Consider the following 11,148-nt stretch of genomic DNA (forward strand, 5'->3'; position numbering starts at 1 on the left):
ACCCTCCTGCCCTGGCCAGGCTGCACTGCCTAGTCACAGCGGCTACAAGGACTGCTTGCTCTGCCAAGGGAGCCAGCATTTTATTTTTGGTAACTTGCTTTTTTTACAGGGAGACTGCCAAAAGCACGGAGCCTGCCTAAAATTAAGTTTTTGCCTATAACATCAATTCTAGGCAAGGTGTAATAAAAGGGTACCAACTTAGTATGAGCCCTGGTACTGAGCTGCTGCTGACTGCTGAGTTTCCCCTTGACCAAAGGGTTTTCAACTCTTGTGCCGTGGACCAAATCTAACAGAGATTGCATCTTGTGAGCATCTCCTCCCCTCCAGACTGATAACTATGTGGACTGTCTCCTACATTTGTACTTGCATTGTAGCCCTGTAGGTACTACAACTGTATTTATCAAGTAGTAAAGCAGTAAAATTACTATGTAGGATTGTAATTTTAGGAAATTAATTAGGGTGCATATAACATAAGTGTGTGGTCAGTCATGCAGTCTGCATACATTCTTCAGCTCCGCTTCCCCTTATATCTGCGCTGTTCCCCTTTCTGTCCCTGCACATGCTTTCTGCCCCCTGGGCCCCTTTGCTGTCTCTCCCTTTGGTGTCTCTCTTACAGATTTCTATTCTGTTTGGAATTAAAAACCTATAGAATCAGCTGGAAATGAGCCAGCACCAAGTGACTTGCCAGCTGTCCATAAGTCATCATCAGGTGTTCCCCATGTCGCCAGTAGTCCTGGGATCATATTTTAGGAGCTGCAGCAATAAGAGAAATGCACTGCTTGTAGTCGGGGGTGGGGGAGGGAGCCTTTTTCAGCTGAAGAAGCACATTTTGCCATTGTGAATTTGCCAGCTTGTCTAGGCTGGAAGAAGTTTGCTTAATTCTCATGTTCTCTGAATAGACTAGGTCTCCCTCTGATGAGCCAGCTATAAATTCTCAGCTGTTCTGCTCTTTATCTGTGCACATCATAGTGTGTTAAATGTCACTGTGTGGCTATGTCAGACCAACTATGTGGTCCTGTCAGACCAACCTGGTGGCCTTTTACGACCAGGTCACTAAATCATTGGATGCAGGGGTGGCAGTGGATATAGTTTTCCTAGACTTCAGGAAGGCTTTTGACACTGTCTCTCACCCCATTCTCATTAGGAAGCTGGGGGACTGTGGCGTAGACACCCATACAGTCCAATGGGTCGCCAACTGGTTAGAGAGTCGCACCCAGAGGGTGGTAGTGGATGGGTCCTTCTCGACCTGGAAGGACGTGGGAAGTGGGGTCCCACAGGGCTCGGTCCTTGGGCCCGCCCTGTTCAACATCTTCATCAGTGATTTGGATGAGGGGGTGCAAAGCACCCTGTTCAAGTTTGCTGATGACACTAAGATGTGGGGGGAAGTGGGCACAATTGAGGGGAGCAACAGGCTACAGTTAGACCTAGATAGGTTACAAGGATGGGCGGAGGAGAACAGGATGGGGTTTAACACGGACAAGTGTAAGGTGATGCACCTGGGGAGGAACAATCGGCACCACACATACAGGCTGGGGAACTCCCCTCTTGTCAGCACGGAGGTGGAAAAGGATCTGGGAGTCATTATTGACTCCAAGATGAACATGAGTCGGCAATGTGGGGAGGCGGCTAGGAAGGCCAACTGCACCTTGTCGTGCATCCACAGATGCATCTCGAGCAGGTCCAAGGAGGTGATCCTCCCCCTCTATGCGGCACTGGTCAGGCCGCAGCTGGAGTACTGCGTCCAGTTCTGGGCGCCGCACTTTAAGAGGGATGTGGACAGCATCGAGAGGGTCCAGAGGAGGGCCACTCGTATGATCAAGGGACAGCAGGGTAGGTCCTATGAGGAAAGGTTGCGGGACCTGAACCTGTTCAGCCTTCAAAAGAGAAGGCTGAGGGGGGATCTTGTGGCCTGTTATAAACTGGTTAGGGGGGATCAGCAGGCGCTGGGGGAGTCCCTGTTCCCCCGAGCGCCGCAAGGAGTGACCAGGAACAATGGTCACAAGCTGGCGGAGGGAAGGTTTAAGTTGGACATCAGGAGGCGCTACTTCACGGTCAGGGCGGCTAGGGTCTGGAACCAGCTTCCAAGTGAGGTGGTGCAGGCTCCCACCCTGGGGGTTTTTAAGAGGAGGTTGGATGATCACCTTGCTGGGGTCATTTGACCCCAGTGCTCTTCCTGCCATGGCAGGGGGTCAGACTAGATGATCTGCTCAGGTCCCTTCCGACCCTAGAAACTATGAAACTATGAAACTATGTTGTGAGTAGGACTGGAGTAGATATTCTTGTAGGCTCTTCTGGACATCTAGGTGCCTGAGAACAAAGGAGACTGGACTCAGTCCTATGTGACTGTATTAAATATGGATCTAGGATATGAGGAGAGAAACTGCCCATTTGCCCTATCATTTTGTTACAAAATGAGACACAGGGGCTGAACAATCACACTGGTGGTCTGCTCTTCTTTCCAGAGGGGATAAGCACCCACAGCTTTTGATCTGTCAACAAGGACCCCATGAAAACCAACCTACAGGAATCTAAAAGCAACAAGTATTTGACCATGTCTTGGGATTTGATGTCTGCTGCTGGTCACTATAGGATAGGTTATAATTTGCTGTATAAAAACAGGCGGCAGAAGGGTGTGGTTAACAGAGCTAACCCCCTCAACTGGGCTGGCGACAGTGGCTCCAGTGCCACCGCCAGAGTGCCACACTCAGTGCCTCTGCCACGTGCTCCTCCACCTCTGCACGCACAGCACCAGTGTGCACCAGCCCCAAAATGGCCCCGAGGGAGGGAGGGGCGGGGTCAGGTGGGCACACTCCGCATGACCCAGCCCCCCCCCCCCAATAATATTTTCTAGTGCCACTTATGTGTATAAATGCCCATTGTTAAAACTTAAGCAACTATGAGAGTATGAGAAATGTTTTTCCCTCTTATGGACCAGTTTTCCTGCAGCCTGATAATGTGCGTTTGCTTGGCTTTAGCCATAGGAGAGTTCCTGATCACGTTGTTCGTAACACGTTAATGTGGATGCTGTCCTGTAGCTAATACTTTCCCTACCTTTTCTCTGCTGTCACATTTGTTCTCCAGGGATTGACCACAGCCCATGAACAGTTCAAAGCCACTTTGCCAGATGCCGACAAGGAGCGACAAGCCATCCTGGGAATCCATAACGAAGTCTCAAAGATTGTCCAGACCTACCACGTCAACATGGCAGGAACCAACCCCTACACTACCATAACCCCACAGGAGATCAATGGCAAATGGGACCATGTGAGTTGCTTTCAGCTTTGCTTTTACACTGCAAGAGAAGAGGCTGTTAGCTTGTCTTAGCAAAGTGAATTGGTCACTCTAAAATCTTCAGTAGGAACTGTATAGAGACCCAAAACTTACTAAATCACCAAAAGTAATTAGATAGTCATTGGACGTTGACCTCAAATCAAAACCTATTATTGCTTATTTGGAGTACGTAGCTATCGACTGGAAAGCCTGTGCACTTCTCAGAGTGTGCGCTTACCCAAGATCAGTGTGTAAAACAGTGTCTATTAATTACAGCCTGCACTACAGTCAGTTTCACTAGTTATACAGTTAAACAGACTACAGTTAGGAAGAAGTAGACAGTGTGGCTGGTAGTTTTTTTGCACATCTGTGATGTATGCATTAACCAACTTGCATATGTTTATGACAGTGTAAGGGATGGGCAACAGCTTGGGACTGGCCTTGTGTTATATGCACAGAAGTGGAGGACACTATAGACATACCCACTCCCCTTTCCTGCATTGCAGGTACCTCCACATGTATAACAAATATGCCATCCTGGTGGGTTTTTTTACTACAGGTGCGGCAGTTAGTTCCCCGGAGGGATCAGGCCCTGATGGAGGAACATGCACGCCAGCAACACAATGAACGGCTCCGCAAACAGTTTGGTGCTCAGGCTAACGTCATTGGACCCTGGATCCAAACCAAGATGGAGGTAGCATCTTGCTTATTTTGAAACACTCTACTCCCTTTTTTCCCTCCTCCACATCTTCAGCTGGCATTCTGAATGACCTCCTCTTTCAACCTCTGGGGGCATCCTCCTGTCAGGCTTCAACAAGGCACACTGAATGGATAGAGTCCTGAGCTTGTCTCTGGGTACCCAGGTGCATGTATTTTTCCTTACCCACTCTCTGAAACAGATATTAAAAATATGACCTAGACAAAGGGTATGGACACAACAACAGAATGATTATGGATTTACCTATCATTTTGCTCTGTAGCCACTTTATTTTATTATTTTATTATTATTTTATTATAAACAGATAAATGACTGCTATCCCAAGCTGCCTGCTTGCAGTAGGTGCTATTACAAAGCCTTAACACTAGATAGCAAGGAAACTGGTTTGCATCCTACAAGCAACCACCCGAGAATAAAATTGGGAAGGGAGGGAATAACAAGCTGATAAGGGAGGGAATGCTAACTGGTACACTGCTGTGGTGCCATGGGGGAGCGATGTACACCACTGTAAGCCTGTGTCGTGTTCCCATTCTCAGTTTGCTGAATTTGTGTCCCTACGTCCACCAAAGCTAGAGATGCTGACCACTGAATGTATCTGAAGGTATTAACTTGCCTTACCCAAATATGACACAAGCTTGCTTTGTATAGCCTCTTCTGTGCCAGCTGCTTAGAAATGCATGACAGAAGAGAGAGAATGACATAGCTAAATAGCAGTGGGAGAGACATTTTAAAAGGAGAGGTTTTTTAGCTAAGATTTGGATGAAGGTAAGTGGAGCTAATGGAATGGAGAAACTTCAGTGTATTGCTGGTGGCAGACAGGGCAGAGAAGGCTCATAGAGGAAAATGTGTATGAAGAGTTCTGGCAGTAAGTGCCAGACAAACAGAGATGTCAGGAAAAGAGAACAGTGAGTCAACAGCCAGAGTGATAAAGAACAAAGAATACTGTGCAGGGAAAGCGTCATGGAAAAATCTTCTTGACCTCTTCTTTAACTGAGTGAAGGGAAGAATATTGGCCAGCTAAGTCCTGTCCTTTAAATAGCTATTATGATCATCATACTTTGAGAGTGGTTAGCCCAGCCTCTGTCTTCTTTGCCAGATGCTGCCAAATTAGTAATATCACCTCATTTGAACTGTCTGCAATGAAGTTGCTTCTCTGTATTCTGGAGAAAACTTCAGTGCTGAACTGCTAGCTCTTGTGCTTGGGTCCCTGATGCACTGGCTCCAGCAGGAACCCAGCATCCATGCCATCTGTGTGTGTATCTTTCCTCTGCAAAGTCATAAAGCTAAGCTCTCCTGTCTGACCTACACAACCTGTTCTTGAAGCATCTAGCCCATACAGGGAACTGTTGCAGATGAATACCATGCAGGTTAACGCTTGTCTGTCTAATGGACCCAAATCTATTGGTTTTATTTATGCAGGAGATTGGCCGCATTTCTATAGAAATGCACGGGACTCTGGAGGACCAGCTCAACCACCTGCGGCAATATGAGAAGAGCATTGTGAATTACAAACCAAAGATTGACCAGCTGGAGGGAGACCACCAACAGATTCAGGAGGCTCTTATCTTTGACAACAAGCACACCAATTACACCATGGAGGTAAATGCCTTGCAGAGTATTCAGGCTGCAATGTGGTGGTGCAAGCATGCAGTCAGTCTAAGATGTATTAGCCAGGTGTGAATCACTGAGACCAGCTGTGATCCTCAGATAATCTGAATGTCCCTGTACACTCCTCCACCCCCTGCCCCGTCTTTTTCAAAGCCATGAGCTAAACCTGATGCTCATGGAGCTGAGTTGCTGACAGTGCTGCTCAACTCACAGGGTCATGCCAAGCCATCTCATATCTGACCTGCCGTACTTCATGTTAATCCAGTCCTGAGTGTTCTCTGAGCACAGTGTGAGCTTGGACTAGATGGGGACTAATAAAGACCAGCCATATGTAATGAAAATTTACCTGACACCTATTAGCCTGCCAGTTGCTTAGCCAGAGGCCTTGATTTAAGAGCCACAATGAAAGTACTGGCTTGGGGATGATGTGGTTGTGTGTTATTTGTAGGATTGGTCAGAAAAATTACAAAAAATCATTTTTTTAAATTGGAATTGGTAACGATTAACATGTTTGAATTGGAGCTACCAGAGGGAGACAGTGCCACTTTTCAATAAAACTTTATCCTCTTCCTCCCTTAGCATATCCGAGTGGGCTGGGAGCAGCTACTTACGACGATTGCCAGAACCATCAATGAAGTGGAAAATCAGATTCTGACCCGCGATGCCAAAGGAATCAGCCAGGAGCAAATGAATGAATTCCGGGCCTCTTTCAACCATTTTGACAGGGTAAAAGTCAGGGCCTCCTGCAGCGCATGTGACTACAGGCTTCCTCCTAGGATTGGCTTAGCATTAGCAACCAACTGGTCACTACAGTAGAATGAACACCACAGTAGACTCTTCTAGGCCAGAGCTCATGAGCATTCAGCTCTTTAAAGTTAGGTAATCATGTCCATTTAGGCTGGTCTGTTCATCTGGCAAGAAAGAAGGTTTGTCTGAACCATGAGATTCTTGACTGAGATAAGACACTGGGAAAGTCTGGGGCTTATTTAGGAGATGGATCATTTCCCCTTATCTCTGTATAGTGGATGAGTATTTTGATTTATGCACGAAGTTAGGATTTTGGGGGGTGATATCTTTTATTGGACCAACTGCATGGTTTGAATCAAGTTAAATACACTTTTGAAGATAAGATCTCCTGAAGAAGAATGTCATGCATTCAAAAGCTTGTCTAACTTGATCTTTTATTGAATGAACTGCATGGTTGGGATAAAGTTAGACAAGCTTTTGAATGCAAGACATTCTTCCTCAGGAAACCTGGCATTTGAAAGTTTGTCTAAATTTATTTAATCCATGCAGTTGGTCTAATAAAAGACCCCCCCAATTCTTGACTCTCATATAATTCCTGGACCACCATAGCTACAACATCACTCTAGCACTGCTATTTTGATTTTGAAATCTGTCAGCACCCAGCCTCTGAGTTATCATATAAGTGCCATGTCTAGTAGAGCAATCCATGTAAGACAGTAGAATATGAGGCTGTTCTGACTCCTAAACAAGTACCAAACCCCTAGCAAGCACAGTAATAAGAAAAGTTGGATGAGGGGGACAAAAAATTCCTCTAACCCTCAAGCCTGTCACCCCTTCAGCTGGACTCATCATTTGTATCTAGGAGATGTATGATTAGTGGAAGCACTCCAGCTAAACTTCAGCAAGGTCATAGAGGAGACAGAAATGGTCCCAAACCATTTAGGATTCTCTGAGTTTCATACCACCACCCTGAACGCCATCCAGAAACCTACTGGCAGCCAGTGTAGAGATGCCAGAGAAGCAGTGTGAAGGTTTTGTGCTCCTAGCACTTGCTAAGCCTGCCACAGCTCTGTCAGCTTTAGTGCTTTAATGGTCTCAGGAGGTATCGCCATGTAGAGTAAATTCCTGCAGTCTAATTTCAAGGAGATGTATAGGGTGTTGTATATCCAAATAGCTAGTGACCATCTTAAGTCTTCCTTATGTTGCCCAGTGGTCCTCTCTTTTTAGCTATGTTATCCAATGTATAACCCTTGAGAACAGGCCTTTCTCAACAATATGAGATACAAAATGAGGCAACAGTGATGAAATCAGAAGGAAAAACTTGGCTGTTCTTGGCAAGGAGTGAATCAGATGGAAGCTGGCCCTGCAGCCCTACCAGAAACTTCCCTCTTCCAGCCTCTGTGGTCTGCCAAGATGGTGACTGCAGGCAGGAAACCCATTCAAACTGCCTCTGCACTAAAGTTCTACTTTTCCAAGTGGAAGCCCTAACTTTTGTGTAATTCATGGCTGTGAACACATGCCAGCCTACAACGCTTTGGGACTCTGAACCAAAAAGAGACTGGCATATGCTGCTGAACTATGTGGCTGGCATGCAGGAGACACTGCTGTAAGAATGCTCACAGTTGCCAGGTGGGCCTTGCGAAACACCAAGGAAATGGGCATAATACATGAATGAAGGAATACTGTTTCCATCTTCAGTGTTTTTCCCTGCATAATAGCAAAGGCAGTGCCTACATAAAACCAGAGGTGCTGCTTTCAATGTAGAGCACTTCAAAAAGCTCAGCCAGTTGCAGCTCTGCTTTCAGAGGCAGACATCATAGAGCTAGAGGTGGTATCATGTCCCAAAGCTTCAGCTGTTTTTACCTTGGGTGTTCTCAAGGAAACCCTGGATTTTCAGGAGCACACTAGGCACTCCAACAGCTGAGCTCCTGTGGGGAGCTAGCCTGTTCCTTGACTAGAAACACCTGGCTTTTGACAGCAAGGCAATGGTATTTATGGCCTGTCTGCTTTCCTGCACACTGGGTTACTTTTGATACATGCAGGGCTTCTGGCACAACTGAGGAAAAGAACAGTGATTCAATTGGAAAAAGTAGATTTTAAAGCCCAACTGTTCTGGGTGTTTGAATGCCGGTGAGATGTTACGAGCTCTCTGAGAAGTAACTGTTCTGAGAGCATTTTTAGCACATCCTGAAATGTCATTGTGGTATCTAACTTTGTGCACTTTTTTTCTTCCCTGTCCCTCTATCTGCATGTCATTCTTTCTCTGCCCCTCTCCTCTCCTCACCCACGGCATGGTGCACCTGCTTTGTTGTCCTTTCACCTTCTTTGATCTTCTCTCTATTTCTCTTACCTTTGCCCCACATCATCACTCCACTGGCACTGCATGCCCTGCTGCCTTGGCACACTGCATAACTAGGACCACTCCGGCACACTTGGCCCCGAGGAGTTCAAAGCCTGCCTGATCAGCTTGGGTTACGATATTGGAAACGATGCGCAGGTACTGAATGCTAGTGGTGAATGCAGCCAGATGTTGAACTATGAGGAAATAACAGTTTTCTCCTCTCTCTTCTTTTTTGTTTTAATCCATGTGTCATTGTTGTTCTTGTTTATTACTGTACATGCATCACTCTCTTCCATTCTGCCTTTCCTGTTAATATATTTTCCTCTTTACCCCTTTTAACTATCTGAATCTGTCATCTTGGGTGAACTCCTTTTTTGTCTTTACCAACTCCTTTGACTTCTGTTTCCATTAACTTTCTTGGTCTTTTTTTCTATTTATCAATCCATCTCACTTGATCTCTTCATACCTTGTTCTTTTTTATCTCCCATATGTTTCCCATATGCAAACTATTCCATTCCCAATACGTTTTTACTCTTTCACGATTTCTCAAACGGTTTTTATTGCACTGTTCTTTATTGTCCTATAAATCCTGTCTTCCATCCTTTCCCCCCTTCCCCCCCAATCCATCCTTGGCAATATCTCTTGTTGATTCATTTTTCCTGGACTGGTTTCCATTTTCTCTTTCTTGGCTTCTTCCATCTTTGCATCACTCCCTGTAGAAGAAGACTGGCATGATGGATAGTGAAGATTTCCGAGCCTGCCTTATCTCCATGGGTTACAATATGGTAATGTCACTCCTGTTCACAATAATTCATATGGCTCTCCACAAGGGGGAAGGGAAAACACTTGTAATGAATCCAGGTAAAAGATACCTTACTTCTGACGCTTCATCTGTGGAAAGCAAATGTTGCAATAGTTAAACTTGTGTATGTACATGTGTGAGAAAGTGAATTTAAATCTGTGAACCACACCTGTAACTAGATGGGAAAGAACGTGAGAGTTACATCCAGTGTCTTTCAGATAAGAATTCTATTTGGCAAACTTGATGTCTTAAACTGGAAGAAGGAACAGCACAGCTGCTCAACTGCTGTGATCATTGTATGCAGCAACCCTGTAACTTCCCTAGCAGTAATAGTGGGATTCTTGTAGAAATCTACACGACAGGCTGATTTTTCTTTAACTTCAGAATTGAAATAAAAATGTCCACATAGGAAGATTTTTTTAATGAATTTTCTGCACAAACACACAGCATGGTTGTAACCACGCGTGTAATAGAACATTGCAAAGTGCAGTGCCATGTGGGTAACAAATTGATCCCAATAAAAAATTCACCTTCAGACTTCTAGTGAGACTCAGCTGAGTGCTCTGTATCCATTGTTTGTTCCATATTGATGCCCTACATGGGTGCTTAACCACTGGTGCCCCTTTGAAAACTGTCTAGCATTAATGTGACATGGACTCTTTGGGCAGGTAGAAACTACTCCCCGGTGATAATGTGGCTAAGATCAGCTTTTTTTCCAGCCTGTTAAAGGTGTTTCCCAGACTGAAAACAATTACGTTTAGAACACGTCCCTGGTATCCATCTGCTTTCCCTTCCCTGCCCTGCCTATCCCCACTCTAATCACTGGAATAGTCATTTATTTCATACCTATCCTGCTTGTTCATACAAGCATTTTAAAGTCCATTTTTTAGCTTTCTTGTAATATTTTCCCTACAAAAAGCAGACTCCATTGTTCAGGACAATGTAGTATTGGTATGACTTTGTAAAGAGACTTCTGCAGACAAAATATGTTGGTGCTAATAATCAGCCAGGAGAGGAAATGAACAACAGAAAAAGCTTAAGTAATTACTTTAATAACCTTGCCATTGTAAATGCTAGGCAAAGTAGAATTCTAATGTATGCCATTTTTCAGTCCAGTATACAGTATAAACACAAGCTCTTTTGGTCTGGTGCACAAGGCCATGTGAATTAACATTTGACCAAATTTTCCAAAGCCCTTGTCTAGGTATTACTGTTTCATGTAGATTTAACTAGAACTGCCTGAAGGTTCTGCTTTTGTTCCCAGAGACTGGACTCTTCCCCTTCCTTCTTGTATAGGGGTAGAAGTGAGACAAGAGATGACAATAGAAGCTCATGTTGTAATAAAAATGCAAGAAACTAAAAATATATAGCTCTGTCTTCTGTGTCAGAGTGCTGTAAAAAGTCTGCACTGAAGAGGCTACTTTCCAAGGCCTCTCCACACCCCTGGGTCCCTGATTTCTACTGCTAGTCCAGTATGGGTGAACTCAGTTCCATTAAATGCCCTAAAGAGGGACAACCAATATGATCAGTAGAAAGAGAAGAGATCCCACATAAAGACTAAGGTACAAATCTGTCTGGTAAAAAAAAATTGCAAACACGTTTCAGATCCTGATCTTCAACCTTCTGTGATATATGGGGTGCATCAGAGAGAAATTTATATCA

General features: G+C 44.9%; 1 protein-coding gene across 1 annotated transcript in view; it reads left to right on the plus strand.

Annotated features, from left to right (window-relative positions):
- The window catches only part of ACTN1 (actinin alpha 1), a 207,565-nt gene that overhangs the window by 186,592 nt on the left and 9,825 nt on the right, over positions 1-11,148 (plus strand). The window contains exons 15-20 of the mRNA XM_019519169.1: positions 3,082-3,264; positions 3,830-3,964; positions 5,408-5,587; positions 6,176-6,322; positions 8,760-8,840; positions 9,404-9,469. Coding sequence (XP_019374714.1) covers positions 3,082-3,264; positions 3,830-3,964; positions 5,408-5,587; positions 6,176-6,322; positions 8,760-8,840; positions 9,404-9,469 — 792 coding nt within the window. The remainder of the gene's footprint in view (positions 1-3,081; positions 3,265-3,829; positions 3,965-5,407; positions 5,588-6,175; positions 6,323-8,759; positions 8,841-9,403; positions 9,470-11,148) is intronic.

Source organism: Gavialis gangeticus, unplaced genomic scaffold (assembly GCF_001723915.1).
Source record: "Gavialis gangeticus isolate Ggan-Ray unplaced genomic scaffold, GavGan_comp1, whole genome shotgun sequence".
NCBI lineage: Eukaryota > Metazoa > Chordata > Crocodylia > Gavialidae > Gavialis > Gavialis gangeticus.